General features: G+C 28.9%; 1 protein-coding gene and 1 long non-coding RNA gene across 2 annotated transcripts; one reads left to right on the forward strand and one right to left on the reverse strand.

The window, feature by feature from the left end:
* Positions 1 to 301: 301 nt before the first annotated feature.
* On the forward strand, positions 302 to 2,875 carry LOC108838344 (uncharacterized). Its single transcript, XM_056987280.1, has one exon. It carries the CDS (start codon positions 302 to 304, stop codon positions 2,873 to 2,875), a length of 2,574 nt encoding a protein of 857 aa, XP_056843260.1.
* A 1,369-nt stretch (positions 2,876 to 4,244) lies between these two features.
* LOC108806517 (uncharacterized) lies at positions 4,245 to 6,888 on the reverse strand. Its single transcript, XR_001942550.2, has 5 exons — positions 6,660 to 6,888; positions 6,465 to 6,570; positions 5,554 to 6,308; positions 5,163 to 5,242; positions 4,245 to 4,528 (listed from the first exon to the last, which is right to left on the reverse strand). It is a non-coding gene; the product is annotated as an uncharacterized LOC108806517 (long non-coding RNA).
* Positions 6,889 to 20,515: the final 13,627 nt, after the last annotated feature.

Raw genomic sequence — 20,515 nt, forward strand, 5'->3', positions numbered from 1 at the left:
TCAATTACGCAACAGACTTCTCCTTCTTGAATTTTTTTTCTCTGCAATTCCTGTAAGTTGTTTTCTCCTTCTTTCTTCTTCTTTTGTTTTCTTCGGGTAAGTTATATTTTCTTCAAAAAAACTCTGAATTATAAGCAAACATAAAACTAAAAACTCTGTAAATATTAATAAATTGTACGAAATTAACGTGAAGTAGCTTTTTGATTAGATTTTAGGTTTTACTTATCTTTTATTATATTATATGCATTGTTATTTATTTTGGAATAAGTATTCACTCTTATTTTTAAATTTTTTTAGAAAAATGTTACCGGGGAATAGAATCAGAAATCAGTCAAGTGGACATGCAAATAGGAAGAGAAAGGAGAGACAAGACGAACTGATAAAATCTCAAGCCAATGATATGCTAAAGTATGTTACAAGAACCAAAACTGCAAAAAGTGATGAAGCTGTTGGAGATGAGATTAACAACGAAGATGAGGAGCTTATAATTGAAGAAGATACATCTGAGAAAAGTGAAGAAGAAATTGTTGGAGATGATGCAAATTGTACGGATACGGATAAAGAAAAAGCTGAGAACGAAGACATGGAAGACCAAGAGGAAGTTGATGGTATTAGGAGTGTTCATGAGAATGTTGATATGGATGACCTTGCAAACTGGAAGAAAATTGACCCAAGAATGAGAGATCGTTTGGTGGAAAAGGGTCCACCCACAAGACCTTCAATTGATCATCCTTTTCCAAGAGATAGTTTCGATAGATGTTTCACGTACTCGTCTTATACAAGAAAAATGAGCAATGGAGAGAAACAAGATAGAAGATGGTTAGTTTACTCAAAAGGTAAAGATAAGGTCTTTTGTTTTTGCTGTAAATTATTCAGTCAAGAAACATGTCCTCCTATTCTGGTGACTACGGGTTATGATGACTGGAGAAATGCTTCACATAGGCTAAAGTCTCATGAAACGACTTACAATCATATTGTTTGCATGAGTAGCTGGATTGAGCTAGAAACGAGGCTGAAAAAGAGTGAAACTATTGATAAGCATTTGCAAGAGGCAATTAACAAGGAGAAAAAACATTGGAGAGATGTGATGTTGAGGATAATTGCAGTGGTAAAGACTCTAGCAGAAAGGAATTTAGCATTTCGTGGAGAAAACGAGAAGGTTACTGATCTAAACAGTGGAAATTTTTTGGCGTTTATCAAGATGATTGGAGGCTTTGATGAAGTAATGAAGGAACACATTCGACGGATTGAAAAGGGTGAAACTCAATACCATTATCTTAGTCATAAAATTCAGAATGAGTTGATAGAATTACTTGCTAGTGAGATTAAGAAGGTAATCTTAAAGAAGATTCAAGATGCGAAATATTTTTCAATCATTTTGGATTCTACTCCTGATGTTAGTCGTAAAGAGCAGATGACGTTTTTAATTCGGTGTGTAGATGTTTCTACGGATTCACCCACGGTTAAAGAGTTCTTTTTGTCATTCTTGGAAATCAAAGACAAAACAGGAGAGGGAATTTTTACCACTCTTCAAGATGCATTGACTGATCTTAAATTGAGTATTGGTGATATAAGAGGACAAGGCTATGACAATGGGTCAAATATGAAAGGAAAACATAAAGGAGTTCAGAAAAGATTGCTTGATATTAACCCAAGGGCATTCTATACTCCATGTGGATGTCATAGTCTCAATCTTGCTCTTTGTGACATGGCTTCTTCCTCCGATAAAGCTGTTGAATTCTTTGGCATTGTGCAGCGTATATATTGCTTATTTGCATCATCAACCAACAACTGGGAAGTTTACAAAGAGATAGTGGATGGTACTACGCTTAAATCATTGTCACAAACTCGGTGGGAGAGTCGAATTAATAGTGTTAAACCGATAAGGTTTCAAACTCTAAAGATACGAGAGGCTTTGTTTTTCTTAGCAGATAACAATGATAATATTGGACAGCGTAGTGAGGCTGAGTCTCTTGCAGTAAGTGAAACACATGGACTTGGAGGATTTGAGTTTCTCTTTGGAATGGTAATTTGGTATGATCTTCTTTATGCTGTCAATACGGTGAGCAAAACCTTACAGTCAGAAGATATGGATATTGAGGTTGCTATTTTTCAGTTAGGAGGACTTGTTGATTATTTGAAAAGCTACAGAGAAACAGGTTTTGAGAAAGCAAAAGTTGAAGCTATGAAAATTGCCATTGATATGGATATTGAACCAGCGTTTTCTTCGAAACCAAAACGCTTGATAAAAAAGAAAAAGCAATTTGGTGAAGATGCTGAAAGAGTTGATGAAAGTAACATGTTAAGTGTGGAGGAGACTTTTAGGATCGACTATTTTATCAACATTATGGATCAGGCTATAGTGTCTCTTGGGGTTAGATTCGAGCAATTTCAGCATTATGAAGAAATTTTTGGATTTTTATTTGGCTTGAAAAAACTTAAGTCAGCAAAGGATGATGAGTTGATGACATCTTGTGTCAAGCTTGAAGCTTCTTTAGAGCATAATGGGCATTCAGATGTAGACGGAAAACAGCTTTTTATGGAACTTCGATATCTAAGGGAAATACTGCCAAAGGAAATTACAAAAGCTGTTGAGATGCTAGAATTTCTTAAAAGAATGGACGGGTGTTATCCAAGCACAGAGATTGCTTATCGTATACTACTAACCATTCCAATTTCAGTTGCTTCCGCAGAAAGAAGTTTTTCAAAGTTGAAGCTCATAAAAAATTATCTACGTTCGACTATGTCTCAAGAGAGGTTAAATGGATTGTCGATGATAGCAATAGAACACGAACTAGCCGAAGCCCTTGACCATTCGAAGTTGATAAATGATTTTGCAGGAAAAAAAGCAAGGAGAACTATCTTTCATGATTAATGTATCGGTGTTCTTTTTTTTAAAACAAATTACTTCTTTTATAATATTTTGATTTTTTATATTAAATATTAAATAGTTATATTTGAGGGGCAACATTTTTTACGTACGCTTTAGGCGCCATTTAGGTCCGGACCGACACTGATCAGACTATTAGTGTTTTTGTAATATTTAAGTTTGTCTAATAATTATGTTTCGTGTATCTTATTTAAGAGTTTTTGTTAAGTTTTTTTGTAATATTTTTTCTTTATAATTAAAGTTTTAAAATATTATAAAAGCATCTCCTAAAAAGATACCCTATTTTAAAGTTTTCAAAACTTCATATTTGAAATCTAAAGGTAGTATTCTCCAAAATCAAAATTTCAAACTTAACTTCATAAGTATTTATATTTTATAATAAATTCCTTATGTTTATCATACTTAATTTAAATTCATACAACTTTAAAAATAAATATCACTTATGTAAAAATATTATAGAGATACTAATTCATAAGATGTTACACTATATAAAATTTTACATAGAATACACAATTAAATATCAAATTAGAAGTAAAAAACCACATTATCCTAAAAACTATTTTCTGTAATATTTTTATATATGATTAATAAGTGCATTTGTTAAATTTTTTGTAATATTGTTGTTTTGTAAATCCTGTTTTAAAAATTATAAGTCTTTATTTTAAAGTTTTATTTAATTTTATGTTTAAATTTTAAATTATGAAAGAAAATTTGAAATATTTATGAAATTTTATGAAATATTTGTGAATTATAATTTTTTTAATTGACAAAATATTTAAGAATCATAAATGTAATATGTAATTGTAAGGACTAAAATGCAAATAAAAATATGAAACTTCAAATTTGAAGTTTTGAATAGTGACACTCTATATTTGATGTTTCATTATCCAAAACTTTAAATTTGAAGTTTTAAATTTTCTTTTTGGAGAGTAAAAAACTTCATATTTGAAGTTATAGAGTATTTTTGGGGATGCTCTAAGATAGACGAGAATAGCCACTTCTCACTGACCATATATCCGTATTCCATACTACAAGAATCAAATTAAGAAATTTATTCCTTAAACTTGACACCATTCATAAGGAATATGAATAATTAGTTCTTCTTTGTTCCTTAAATTGGATATCATTTATAAGGAATATTTTTTCTTCAATATTCCTTTGCATTCCCTTTAATTTAAGGAATCATAGAACAAATCTATTCCTTATTAAATCCAAGGGGGAACAATAGGGAATATATATTCCTATTATTTTTTTCCTCTGCGTTCTATTCCTAATCGTTCCCATTATTCCTTTAGTGGTCACCAGTTAGAGCCAAAAAGTTTGATCTATCAGATTAATCATGATCATATGTAAAGATCTAGAGGGTCTTTGACCACCATCTATACTATTAATACAGAAGTACACATATAGACTTACCCTACAAGTTGCACAGTATTTACGTTCAAATACCACCGAATATTTAATAAAGTAAACAAAAAAAATTCATTGTCTTTACCACCTAATAAATGTTTACCAAATATGACTAATTGTAACTAAAATCGCATGACTTTCATCCACATCTAGTCATCCTCTCTCCAAAAAATGTCAATTGTACATGTATTTGTACATCTCTCCAGAAATGCATCACTTCTCCTTTATCTGACATAAACAAACATAAATTTCTGGTAAACTTTATGTATTACCACCTCAAAAGAAAATTAAAAACGGCTACAAAGAAGTAAAATGTTTGGTATGGTACTTTATTTTGAATTACATGACCCAAGTAAATATAAAAGTTTCTTAAACTCTATCAATATAAAAAAAATATGTTTTTGAGTAATTTTCAACCAATGAATCGATTTCATAAGCTTCTTACGGTATAAATTCATTATCAATAAAAACTATGTCTACAATAAATTAGATTTTTAGTTCAAACACAATTATTATCAAATCTATAAATTGATTATCGAATTCAAGCATAAAAATCAAGCAAATGGTAGTCTTTCCTATTTCTTTGGTTCAAATGAAAACATACCATAAACAAAATCATCTACCTTGAATTCAGAAATTTATTGTTCCTACACACTCAATCACTTTTAAGCCTACAATTTCGGAACAACCATAAAATCTTATCTTTCCTATTTCAAATCATAACAACTAAGTTTTTTAATTAAATCTGAATATATGATTGAACTCAAAACTCGAACTAACACCAACCAAATCTTAGTCTTTCCTATATTATAGGCTTGTAACCATAAAACGCAAGAAACAAAATATTCTTTGAAGTTATTACGCCGTGATATGCTTTGCAAGTGTACTCATATTCTTCACGTTCCTCACATTATTTTCATTCGCACCTCAGAGCAAACATGTCTACGAAAAAAAATTTCATTTGGTCAAAGATCTCAAACCAAATAAGGATAAGTGGTGTATTCAAGTGAAACTGATTTGCTCATGGAAACAATATCCACCTTACGCTGATGAAACCTTGAAAATAGTTAGTTCTATAATCTGAACTTTTTTGCTAATTTTTTTTATATGTATTTTTCCAACTATAGTTATCGTTTTGGCATAGTTATTCAATCTATACTATACAATAAACTACAATCTAACTCAATTGTCTATTTAAAATCCTACAAGACTCTACAATTTTTCATCTAAAGAGATTAAGAGTAGTTACTAACCTTGACTTTCTTTCGTTCCTGTGGCTCAGCGTCATAGAAAAACTTCATTTATGTTACCTCATTTCTCACTACCTTAATTAATGACTTTGATTAACCCAAACGAGAAGAACAGAATACAATCATTTCCAGTTCACAAAATATATTATGTACATTAAGGCATGGCAAGTCATCTGTTGATGTAAAGCATGTTCTATACAATGGATGTTTATTACACGAAACATTAGAATGCAACTGATTGTTCTATGCTGTTTATACTAAACAATTACATACAGTCAATATATATAAATAAACAAAAGTTTATAAAACGAAAAACAATTCACAGCTCAAGAACAAAACAATTCCCTATATAGAATCAAAGAAAACGTTAACTAGCAAGTTCAATATCATTACTCAAAAGAAAGTCATCAATTGATAGAAGCACAGAAAACACTATACCATTTTTGCAAGGCAACTGTCACTATAAAACATTATATCAGTGTAAAAAACGGATACAGAAACACAGAGATCATTATAAATCAGGTATCAATACAATACAGTTATATAATTAAAAATCAACCACAATATCTTATTGCCAACATTTTGATATATATATATTGACCATATGAAATAAGAAGATATATATATATATATATGAAATGATACTTAGCTGCTCTACTGCAAGTATTTGCATCATTGACCGCATTTTTTTTTTCTATCATATTTTTGCATCTTGTGTCCAAATTCCTTTCTCATTCTACGTAGGTGTTTTTGTCCACCTAAACAAAAGAAAAATTAAAAATGACCACGAGAAAGTTTTATTTGACATAGCATAAATTCCTGGAGTATATAAATTGAAGCAAATGTTGAATAAAATAAATAAATTCCAAGATAAACTTCAATATATTTCATTTGATGATCATGAGAATTCTCACCAAATTAATGAACATCCGATTTAACCCGAGAAAAAAGAAGATCGATTTTTGTATGTTCTCTTTTCTGACCACGCAAATCAACCACTCATCTTCTGCATGTTTGGTTCTGGAATCACACACGATCTTCTTTCAAATACATTACTAAAAAAACTTATTTTGAGCAAAAAGAAAGATGGAAGGTTTGAAAGGAAATACCTTGATTCGTAAAGGAACATGCCAATACACTCTTGCCCCACGGAATCAGTTATCCCATTAAAGAACAACTTATCTTGAGTAATGAATTTGATTTTCTCTATTGTAATCGCCTTTCTCGCACAGAAAGATGGAGATCTAGATTTTTTTTTCTTTAGCTTTCCTTATATATTTTTCCTTTCATAATACGAACGGTCATATTGGTGAAAAAAAACAAAGCATTTGGGTTAGTTGGGCAATTTGAGCAGATATTTTAAACAATTTTTAATTAGATCAAATGACATATGGCCCAACTTATATTACCTTATCGAAGTTGGGTTTATCATTTTTTAAGAAAAAGTTTAGCCCCACATATATTTATGAATTAATTCAATTTTGTTGTCATATTGTTTTATCTTTTTTTCAATTTTGTGTGATCAAATGCACGTTTTCTTTTTTTTAAAAAAAAAAATTAATGACTATTAGAGAAGTTATATTACAGCAATATTTGTATTATTTGATGTATTTTTTGTAAGCATTTGAATTATAATTTTTATAGAGTATATAATGGTGCAAAAAACATTTAACTACATTACGGAAATGAGAAAAACACCCGCCCGGTCGTGCGGATCCAACTCTAGTTTTATCTAGTTTTACCTTTAAAATAGAAGAATTCTATTTTTTTCCAATGTACTATTTCCAATATGTTTTGTTCGATTGTATTTCTCTAAAATAGAAATATCTGGAGTAAAATATAGAGAAATATTATTTTTTCCTCTATAAATAAAGGAGAAAATAGCAATTTCCGTTTTAGAAGTATAACTATATGTGAATTAAAATGATTTTGCCTCTAAGTATAATACTAAAACAGATGTGAATTAAAATGATTTTGCCTCTAAGTACTATTATAAAGGTAAAAAATAAGGGAGGTTGGAGATGCTTTTGAAGTTCTTCTAAATCCGTTTCCATAACATGCATATAGAGATAGTGACACGTTAGATGTCAGATTTATTAAACACACGAGACAAAACTTGCTAATAAACTATTCTAAAGCTTCTCTCTCTACCCAAAGGTTTATTTTATTATATTTTTTATCTCCTACAAGCATTTCACGTTGTATTTTCATTTTTCGTATCACTCCATAGAAAAGGTTTTAAAATTATTTCTTAAATTTGCAGATTCTAATGGATACTGTTCCTATGGACTTTGAATGAACGGAGTAAAAAGTCTATTAATCAAATAATGGACTTATCTTGGGCCCCGTTTTTTACCTTTTCAACAGTAAAGCTAGAAGAGATTAATCAAATACAATTGAATCGTATTGGGTTAAAAAAAAGAAGTTGTACAAACAAAATCATTAAAGCTTTCTCTGTAGTTTTGTTTTTTACTTCCAAATGTAGGTCTAAACCTTGGAAGTTTATGACCTTACGTAATTACTTAATCTAGAATCTAAAAAGGATAGATAAGTAATGGAGATAGGATAAAAATAGGTTAATAATTAGTAAGCATGGAAATAAAGAGAGCCATGGCCGATCTTTAAGTATTTGACTAAATATCTAATAATGTGGTCAAGAAACATAATTAGCCTACCAATGATCCATACCAAAATACCTATTTATTGCAACTAATTCACCCCTCCATCCACTAGCTGCTCTCTTTAATTAAACCACAGACAAAAATTGCATCTCCTACGCTTATTACAATTATTATGATTTCTTTATATGTGTTTTTCTCAGTTTAAATAATATCATATGCTCTTTCAGTTTCATAATAAATGTTATTCTAATAAAAAAAATGTAACACAAAATGTATTTTTTTAGAATTTCAATATAAATTATACTTATTTTCATTTAAAATTAATTACAATTGCATTTATCTTAGTTTTATTTATCTTAAATACTATTAGTCAAATAGATATAAATAATAACAATTTAAATAAATTTTAGTCATTTTTAATCTATGTAAAAATGTCAAATTACACTTTTTGAAAAATAGAGGAAATAATTATCAATGATACTTTGTATTTTATCCATCACATTTTACTGTGAGTATGTGTAGACAGTAAAATTGAGTTTTATGAAGGCTATAGACAAAAACATACGAATATCGCTTTTTTGAATGAATGTAAAATTTATTCGAAAAAAAAAATATTATTCAAAAAAAATATTCCATTATTCCATTATTTAAGTAATGGGAGATCCTTGTTGTAACTACTTTCTGTATATAACTCAAACGTAATATAAAATATTGTTCAAGGGAAATACTTCAGCTTTTATGGTATCAAAGGGTTCTTTATCCTCAAGATCTTGAACCTTTTCTATTCTTCTTCTCGATTCACTCTTCTTTATCCTTCTCCTCTCTCATCTCACTATAGCTGCTAACGCAGGAATCGAATGTGCCTATGGCGTTCAAATAGATATAATATTATAAATATTTTTAGTGTTAAATTGTATTGTAGTTAAAAGATAATTTATTTTTAGTTTTTAAATTATATTAAAATAGTGTGGTTTTATTAATATTAAAATAGTATTATGGATTAGAGATGCTCAAATAATGACAGAGTTGGAATAAAACTTAAAAAGTATCGAAGAGACAAAGAATTGGACTGTCCTTTGAACATAACTCGATTCAAAAATATAATGCAGATAAAAATGTCGGCTTCAAACCCTACAAAGCACCCACAGTATCCATGTTTTCTTCACACCACGCTTCTCTCCCTCTCTCTCTCTCTAGTCTCTTTTTTTTACGTGCCGATAGTATAGATTTAACAAAAAAATATAGTATAGATGATCTATATTCAAACACTCACGTGTTTTTATTACTTATGTGTCAACTAATATACTAGCATAATTCGCTTTGCGATCAGTCGAATTGGATAGTGTGTATGAGTGATCGATGTGTAAATGGTTTGTGCATTATAAGTTATAATTGTTCCTATATTCTATTGCTGATTATTATGATTTATGTATTTGCCTTTTTCATGTTGGCATTATTACGCATTCTCAATGTAATAATACAAGCCTTCCTTTCTTGGTCCCTTTTATTCCCTTTTAAAAATCTTCATCACTTTTTCATAACTTTTAATTATTCAGAATATCCACATTCATATAAAGTATAAATAATATAGGATACATAATTAAATCACAAAAATGCCTATGCAGAATTTTTGTTGGAAGCCTTTTTCCTTACATTGTCTTATTTCTCTAATAAACTTATGACATACCACTTCACCAGTGATTTTAATACATTATAGTGGAGTAGTGTTTTATGCTTTCCTCTATCATGTTATCAAATCTCAATTTTTTTAATGAGCCGTTGTAAGTAGTGCAATTTAAAAAAGAGAAGATTCTAATATTGAAAACTGGGGTTGGGTCGACATCCATAGATTGACTAAACGTGAACCTAAAATGTTACGCCATAGATTCTGTAATAAGACCCACTGGTCCATAACCATAACTGTATGCTCTACTCTTATGTACCTATAGCTCATAAGAGACGTCCTGTCACTCCCATTATTTTGGCTTTTACTTTAATGATTTTGGGGTCCATCTATATATTCAAAATTTATTCCTTATTCTTTTCTAGCATAAATATTCACCTATTTAGTGATTAGTATTGCACTATTGTGGGAGTTTATTTGGAAAAGGTTCCTGATTTTTATAACATTTTAATTAAATATTATTATTAGTAATAGTGTAGAAGTGATTCGAGTCAGGATAAGGTAAATAAACGATTTGTTGTAGTTTAATGGTTTTGAATTTGGATATTAGTTTTGGAGTCAGGATAAGGTAAATAAACGATTTGTTGTAGTTTAATGGTTTTGAATTTGGATATTAGTTTTGGATTTTTTTTCATAGTTATAAAGAAATTGCACCTTAAAACTTTCAAGTGCCAGAAAACATGCGGCATAATTACTCCAACCACTTGTAATTTTTTATTCACTGGTTTGTGGCGATTCGTGATTGTGTCTATAAACGACGTCGTGAGCAGAATAGTAGTTGAGAAAGGACGTGGAGAGAACTACGACGCCATTGAAAGGTGTGAAGCTCGATTCTTACGTCGCTTGTTGCCTATTGACCGTCCGATCAAAATCATCGATCTACATAGATGCGTGCGCGAAGCACATGCCGTTATGAACCGTTCTCGATGACCATCACGTGTCCTCAAGGGAGTGGCTTACTTGTTGCTAACTCCGTTTGAGATGTTTCTTTGGAAATGAAAATAATTCTTCTTCGTTTCAATTTAATGAAAATAATTCTTCTTCGTTTAAGAGTCGTTAAAAATGAAAATTTCGTTGTAAAAGTGTTAATTTAGCATTTCAATTTTAATTTATTAATTTTGTTTTTTAATTTATTTTTTTATTTTTCGAAATATGAATTAGTGTATAGATAATGATCTTTTATATAGAAAATATGTAAAATTAAATGATTTTTTGGTCTGTATACACAATTCTAAAACAAAAGTTAGAATGAAATTGAGAGAATACAATTTAACTTTTTATCTAGTCTTAGTAAAAACTTTATTATGTATCCTAATTTTTAACAAACGAGCTTATTAATGGTATCTCTAGTGGTACAACATAAATTTTTCGTTGTAAAATAAGTATCATTTTAGTATTTCAATTCATAATTTATTAATTTTTTCTAATTTATTTTTCTATTGATCAAAATATGAATTGATGTATAGATAATCATCTTTTATATAAAAATTATGTAAAATTAAATGATTTTTTTTAATTTGTATACATAATTTTAAAACGATATTTAGAATGAAATTGAGAGAATACAATTTACCTTTTATCTAGTCTTAATTAAAACATTTACTCCATCCGTTTTATTTTAATTGTCGTTCTAGGTTCATGCACATAGATTAAGAAAACATATGATTTTGTATATTTTCAAGATAAAAACACAATTACCTATACATCTAACCACATTTCAACCAATAGAAAAATAAACTGAAAATTATTTTAAATAAATTTTGCATTGAAACTCTAAAACGATATTTAAAACGAAAATTTTTCCTTACAACGATAATTAAATCGAAAAGGAGAAAGTATTATGTACTATATTTTTTTAACAAACGAGCTTATATTAATGGCATCTCTAGTGGTAGCACTTAATTAAATACTCCAAACTCCAAAGCTATTCGATTTAAAGAACACAAATCCTAGTGTCCGAATGGAGTAGCGAGACAAGTGCGGTTCTCCTGCACATGCAGTTCTCCCGCTATGTATTCACTATTCACATTTTCTGTTTGTAAAAGTAGTTTATACGGGAAATCTGCATGCAGTTCAATATTTTTGTTTTTTTGTGGAAAAAGCAGGAGATCTGCATGCAAATATCATCCGCCAAAATTTAGTGGTGTTGATCTGCTTTTTTTGTTTGGTCAATAAATGACTTTGTTACAACACATAATTTTAAAATATATTTATCTAGTTTTATGAATATAATATTTTTACTTTATTTTATTTATAACTTTAACAATACAAAATTATCATTCTCTACTTATTATTTTTTGTCATATAATTTTTACTTTTTAAAATAATTATTTTAATATAATACATATTGCAATATATTATGTATATCAATAGTACTATAGTTTAAATATGTATACTAATGTAAGAGATGCATATTTTGTATCACGCAAATATATAGTAATATAATTTAAATATGTATACTTATGAAGAGAGATATATATTTATTTATATATTTAATTTTTTTTGACAAACATTTATATATTTAATTATGATATGTATTATGAAAATATATAGTAATATAATTGAAATATGAACAATAATGGAAGAGATATATCATTAAATTTTTATTTTAAAATTGTGACATTATGGATTTAGTATTTTTTGTTATTTATGTACTATATTATATATTATATATTTTGATATATTTTATTATAATCTTATAAACATTTAATCTATTTTATTTGGATTTTTATCATTTAAAACTATGTGTTTTCCTGCACCATGTGCAGTAAAAGAATTTTAAAATATATTTAATAGATAAATATAAATTATATTTAATTTTTATTAATATTATAAATTTTCTTTTTTCTTATCAATATTTTAATATAAATTTGATTTAACTGAACATTAAAATTAAGATAAAAACAATTTTGTTTATTTTTAATTATATTTAAGAATGTGCACATATATATATTTAAAATTATAATCTTAAGTAGATTTTTCTATCTATTTATTTTAATTAAATATATTAAATAAATATGTAAAATTGCATAATTGTCAAAAATTAAAATTAAACAATATTTATAAAATCCGTAGATATATATAAGAAACTAATGATTTTACGATTTAATTTGATTTTATGATTTAATTTTTATATTTTTGAAATATTTTTAATTTAAATGATATTTCGAAATTTGAAATGCCATAATTGAATATATTTATTTTAATGATGATTTATGAGTTATTACCATATTTTAAAAATATTCAAAAATATAAATCGACAATAAATGTAATATATGAGTTATTACCATATTTTAAAAAGTTTACCAGAAATATAAATTAACATTAAATATAATTGTCTATGTCATATTAATCTATAAGACATGTCATCAATTTTAGTAGCCATGTCACAATTATTAATCTAGGTGTTAAATTTTAGTAGTCATGTGTAGTGATGAATTTGTTAAAAGTTAAATTTTATATTTTAAAATGTAATTTATTAATATTATATATTTTATTATTTTGACCGATAATTAATATAATATCATTAATTAAGCATAAAATTAAGAAAAATATTTTTTTAAAAATTATATTTAAGAATATATATGTATATACATAAAGTTAAAGTCTTAGATAAGAAAAATTATTTATTTCATTTGGTTAAATGTATTAAATCAATTCGTACAAAATTACTAAAAATCATATAAATTGTATAGTTATCTAAAATTAAAACTAAATAATATTTATATAATTTGTAGATATCTAAAAGAAACTAATGATATTATGATTTAAATTTTTCTTTTTTTAAATTCAGAAAATTTAGAAATTTGAGATAATAAAAATTTTATAATTATAAATATAAATTATACAATATTTCAAAATTCAAAATGTCATATTTGAATATATTTATTTTAGTGATGATTTATGAGTTATTACCATATTCTACAAAGTTTACCAAAAATATAAATCAATATTAAATATAATATAAGAGTTATTGCCATATTCTAAAAATATTTCCAAAAATATATATCAGCATTAAATGTAATTGTCCATGTCATATTTAATTATATGACATGTCATCAATCTTAATAGTCACGTCATAATTTTTTTTGTGAAAACGATTGTAAAGAAGACATGTGGTAAATCACTTCGCAAATAATGTCTAGAGGATTATAATAACTGTTTATTCTGATTGTTCCGTATTTTTTTTCCATGTTCTGTATCTCTTCTATTTGATCCGCTTGATATGCATTTCTCCTACTTGATTTGCTTAATCTGCACTTCTCCTACTTGATCTGTTTGATCTACAGTGCTTAAACCGTTTTTACCGTTCGAATCCCTAATTAACCCCCTTCCCCGGGGCCCAGAAGTTGTTTGGGACCGACCTTTTACGGGAATTTGATTTTTTTATGTTTATTCTTGTCGATTTAAATATGAAGACTCATTGAACGGTACACAAAAGAAAGACGCGTTAAACACAAGGAAAACATGAAATGAGAGAATAAAGAGAAAAACATGAGAAAATAAAGAATACTGTATATTTTTGTTTGATTTAAAACAATTAGAGAATTAGAATTTCAACGGTTGAGGAATATGATGATCACGAAGATGGCATGATCTTATAGTTGGAGTGGGTTACTTGGCGAAAGAACCAAATAGAATTTTCATACTTCTGGAATATGACGTGGGTTATTTTTTTTTTTTGGCGACAAGATTACAGATTCATGTTAACTCTGTAAACCAAACTGGTAGCTCTATATCCATATGTACAATAAACGACGTTTGTTACCTCACACCACGTGCTAAGCTATCCGCCTTGTTGTTTTGCGTCTTTGATATATGAATAATCTCCGAGCTGTGAAAACTTCTCTTAAGACTTCTGATGTCTTCTAGGTAAGTTGCAAAAGCCGACCATTCTTTTGGTTCCGAAACCATCTTCACCAATTGAGAACAATCCGTTGCAAATGTAACGTTATATTGCCTTAAGTTCCTCATACATTCCATTGCCCATATGAGAGCTTCGACCTCCGTGTGTAAGGGCGATTAACTAGCCCTTGTATTTCTAGCTCCCAATAATCCTTCTAAGGTGCTATACCATCCTTGTCCTGAAAAATTATCTTCTGATTTCCATGAACCATCTGTAAAACATCATCGTCCCGGTCTAATCGGCAGCGCTACATCAGCTGTTTGTACAGCTTGATTCGGATTCTTAGTTATTGCTTGTTGAGCGTCTTTCCAGAGTAGAGACTCAGTCATAGCCAGTTTAAGAGTATCTTTAGGATCTATATCCAAATTACTAAAAACTTTGTTATTTCTTCTTTTCCATATGTACCAAAGTATCCATGCAAAATGATGATCTTCCATTGTTGGCTGGATTTTTCAGAATAGATAATCCATATTCGCAAATAGAGATTGTCCTGGAAAATAATCTGGATGCGAAAGAATCCTTGATAGAGCCCAAACCTGGACTGCTGGTGGGCATTCAAAGAAAACATGATTTATAGATTCTTCTGTTGCTCCACATCTGTCACAACCAATATCTCCTTGAAGACCTCGTGCTTTTAGATTCTTTTTAACTGCTATACACCCTGACAGCAATTGCCATTGACGTGGGTTATTTCTCCGAGCATTACCTGACTTTTGTATTTTTTATTGCAAGTTTGCAACTAATTTACACACTAAATTCATTTCACTATTTTTTTTTTGTTTTTCTAAATAGTTCAATAACTCGTTCCTCGTTCTAAAACATTCTACTACAACATACCTTACTAATCAATACTATTAAAATATGAGCCATATTTATCGACTATGTTTTGGACTACAAAAAAATTATAACAGTCAACTAAAATAAATACATTAATTATTATCACATAATGTTTTTTTAATCTAACAAGTATCTATTAATAATGAGATCTTATTCGATATGCAACTGATTCCTACATACATGCAAAAGAAAATCGGTTTGATTAAATATTTATATAAAAAACGTTTTATGTTTTAAAAACATTTGAAAAAAAGACTTAACTTTGTCTTTTTTTGTTTTCATTATCATTCCACATACATAATATATTAAAAAAAGTTTTTTATACAATTTTAAACAAATTAAGAGTTATGATATAAAATAAAAACATATCAAGACTTAAAATATATGTGTATTTAAATGTATAATGTGAATACTAAAGCTAAAATTTATTCAAAATAAACCAAAAGTAATATATAAATTGTAATAAATTATAACAAAATAAAATAATGTTAAATCACATCAACTAATTTTGTTAATATATTTATAATCCACATGATCATTTGATCTTTTTATTTTTTTAAAATAATTATTTGTAACTTTGAATTAGTTATATTTAACTTAATTAATATTAAATATACATCATGCCTAAAACTAAGGAGCTAACTAACTAATTTATTTGTTTTAAACTAATGAATATAATTTAATTAATACAAAATTTAATAATAAATTAATTATATTTTAATTATTAATGTGATAAATAATGATATATATCTATTAATTTGTATATATACAGCTATATATTAATCCAAATGCAAAAAAAAACAATTTCTTCAAAAGCCTCACTAAATATATAAAAATATAATTCATATATTTAGAGTACTAAAATTAGATATACATACATATATATATATATGCGTGTGTGTGATAAAATAGTAATAGTTTGATACTATTAATATTTAGTATACGATGAAATATATTATTATTGATATTTTTATGAACATAGTTTTACGGGTTATTCAAACACATGCAATATATTTATCAAATATTAACTAATTCAAAAAAAATATTAACACAATTATATCATAAAACACTACATTAAAACATAAATTGATGCAAGAGAGTATGTGTCAATAGTTTAATTAGTTCTAAAATATAATTATATATATAAGAAAAATATAAAGAAAAATTAATATATAATACAGATATAAATCAAAATTAATGTGATTAATGAAATTAACTTTTAAATTTAACAAAAGTCATAAACAAAACATCAAAAAAAATCTAATAACATGTGACTAACAAAAGTAAACTTACTAAATAAATGAAAATTATATTTACAAACATAAATCAGTAAATTGTAATAGACGTATATAAATTATTGATGCTCAAATAAATTTCATTTTTAATATGCATCCTCTCAAATATTGATCTATTACGCTTACAACAAGATGAAAATTTAGTTTGACTAAAAATAGTATTAAAATTGGAACATCACTTCCATTATATATCCATCATTCATCTAAACATTCATAAATATATATATTAGAATACTCTAACTATAATAATTTAAGTCAAACCGGATTACATATTGGATCATCTATTAGTTTAACCGATAGTCATATCCTGGGTATTAGCTGTTATTATGGATTTTATAGAAACTTTAAATATTTTTTAATTAAAAACTAAATCGGAATATATATGAAACCACAAAATTTGTCGATTTAACAGCGGGTCGGGATGAATTTTAAAATACTCAATATAATGTTTCATTTATAACATCCAAATGTAGATACAATAAAAAAATACAAATTTATATCAAATAAATTTAGATTGTTTCGGAAAATTATCCCGTGGTTTCTAGTACCACTTCATTAAACTTGAACAGTAATCCTGAGAAACTACACGTCTAATTTTATACAAAATGAAGAGCGCCAAGGTACATTTTGTATTCAAAAAAATAAAAATAAAAAGAGCGCAAAGGTAAATATGTGAACTGTGAAGCGTAGAAACGGCGCCGTGTCAGTCCAAAGTATATTTTTAAAACTAATATCTATCTTACCGACCATTGATTTGCTGTCCATTTCACGCGTGCCAAGCGGTCAAGATTTTCAGACGCAATAGCACCAAATAATGCTTTCACTTTTCCTTCTCACTTTTTTTTTTGTTGTGTTGTTGTTTTCTTGATTTCTAATAATACTTTTTTTTTGTGTACATGTTTCCATTCTATATAAGACAAAAGAAAGGTTTAATATTATGACTAATGTGTCGTAATAAAACTTGTTTGGGTAAAAAATATCATGTCTATGGTGTTATATTTTCGAATGTTTGGTAGCCACAAACTATTGCAAATATACAGAGAATGTATCCTGGATGATGATGGTTCGATAAATGGAGCTAAAATATTATAGTTTATGGGATTTGCTAGTTGTTACACGATCCTGAGATGGTCCAATATATATGCTAAAGACCAATATCGACAGAACTAACATATTGGAAGCCAATAATATTATTTGAAGTCGACAGAACGTATTAGTAGGAAATGGACATGAGTTTCATGAAAACTTCTTTTAGACAAAAAAAAGTTTCCATAAACCGATTTTGGAAACTATTGAATATGTGAAATCGAATGAATTGTATTACCGATACTATTTTACAATATACAGAGTATGGGATGTACATAGATGGTAAGCAATATACAGAAGTTATGAGAATATAAGTATATGGATGTGATTCTATATCTTATCACGTTTTTCAAGACGGATGGTCCAGTCCAGAGAATAAACCGATCTTGACAGTGTGAGTGTCAAAACGAACTCTAGATACTAGCCTTTGTAAGAGCATCGGCAAGCTGGTCAGCTGTAGTAACACAATCCAAATTTGTCCACTTTGGATGTATCCTCACATAAAATGATAATTTCATACGAGAATGAAATACCAGATTTCCAGAGAGGAAATTTCTCTTATGTTATCACAATAGATGGTCGGTGTTGTGGGTACCTTGATTCCAAACTCCACGAGTAATAATGTCGTCCAAGATACTTCAGCTGCAATGTTAGCTAGTGAACAGTATTCTACCTTAGTATATAGGAGCGAACTACACCTTTCTGTTTCTTTGAAAACCATGCTACGGAATGACGATCCATGTAGAAAATGTAAGCGCCAGTGGAGGTATAGTCATCTTTGTTGTCAACCCAATCTGCGTATGTGAAAGGCATGTAAAGTTGGAGTGTTGCTAACATGAAAATAAACCCCATAGTCTTGTGTACCGTTGAGATAACGAGGAATGCGTTTTACGGCTGTCCAATGGCTGTTGTAGGCCGGTGCATATATTGACACAATTTTTTGACCGAGAATGATATGTCAGGTCTAGTCAGGAATATATATTGGAGGCTCCCAACAAATGATTGGTATCCTCTTGCATAATCAAGAGGCTGGCCGGAAAGAAGAGTGAGTTCAGATGTTGGGAAGAGTGGAGTGGACATAGTCTTTGCATTCATCATCTTAGTATTATGGAGAAGATCTACAATATAACGATGTTGGGTTAGATGTAATCCAGAAGCTGTATGAGTGACCTTAACACTGATAAAATATGTGAGATCACCCAAATCTTTCAGAGAAAAACGAATAGATAAGGAATTGATAAACCGAGTGATGTGTATTGGACTGTTTCTAGTGATGATAATATTGTCTACGTAGACCAGCATGCATAGATGAATGTCTTCCTTGTTGTAGATAAAGAGTAAAGCATCAGCTAAGGAATTGGTAAAACGAGAGTGGAGTAAGAACGTGCGAAGATCGTTATACCACGCTTGTGGAACTTGTTTCAAGCCGTAAATAGCATTTCGAAGCTTACACACAGCTAGGGATGTGTAAACGGGTCAGAAGCCCGCGGGCCTAATGGGCAATTTCTAAACGGGCGGCGCCCGTACCCGTTTAATTCTACATAAAGTCATAACGGGCTCATACGGGGTCGGCCCGCTAAGAGTGTTTGTTAAACGGGTTTACCCGCGAATAAAAGGGTACCCGTTTATTTTTATAATTTTTCCAGAATATACGCGTATTGTCTTAGACTCTTAGGATTCCTTTTGATTTTCAGAATATACGAATCTTGCCGTCAGTTTTTAACTTCTTCTAAGCTCTATGTCTATGAAATTCAGAAACATATGATATGAATCAAATTTGAGAAACAATATCGTGGGTCTCTTCGTTTTCTTCACTAAGAGAAAGTAAGCATCTCTTTTCAGCTTTCTGATTTTGATTCTGGGTTGCAGGCTGCTTTTCTACAGAGCCATCGACATCGATCGGCCACCTCCTGCCAAGGACACGGTGCCATCTCAGTCTCTCGATCAAAATCATTCCATTTTCTCTAGTTTAGGGAATAAATTACTCTTTCTTATGTTTTGGTTTAGTATATTTTCAGATAACGAGGAGATGGAGATTAAAAGAGGAGGATGAAGTAAACCTTATGTAATTTCAGATATTATGTTTCAGATCCTGATTTGTTTTCTCGGATTGAATCGTATCTTCAGTAGATATTGAATTCTTCCTATTTCATTAAAACTCTCACAGAATATAAATAATAGCAAAAAGAAATAAAAAAATACTTTAAAACTCTCTCAGAATATAAATAATAGCAAAAAGAAATAAAAAAAATAAACGGGCCACAGATCTAAACGGGTACTTCCAAGTTAAACGGGCTCGTGGCTAAACAGGCTTTATCGGATTCGTGGTTAAACGGGCGTAAGGTTAACGGGCTGTAAACGGGGCGGGCCCAAACGGGCAGGGTTTAAACGGGCTCGGGTAGCCCATTTTAACATCCCTACACACAGCTGTAGTTTTTTTCTCCTGAAAATCGATAGGCTGGCTCATGTAGACTTCATCATTGAGCTTGCCTTGAAGAAAGGCTGTGGTAACATCGAGTTGTTTGAGAGGCCGATT

This window comes from Raphanus sativus, chromosome 6, assembly GCF_000801105.2.
Source record: "Raphanus sativus cultivar WK10039 chromosome 6, ASM80110v3, whole genome shotgun sequence".
NCBI classification, from domain to species: Eukaryota; Viridiplantae; Streptophyta; class Magnoliopsida; order Brassicales; family Brassicaceae; genus Raphanus; species Raphanus sativus.

Excerpts from the sequence above, each read along its gene's own strand:
- LOC108838344 (XM_056987280.1), top strand. The coding sequence starts at position 302 with ATGTTACCGGGGAATAGAATCAGAAATCAGTCAAGTGGACATGCAAAT.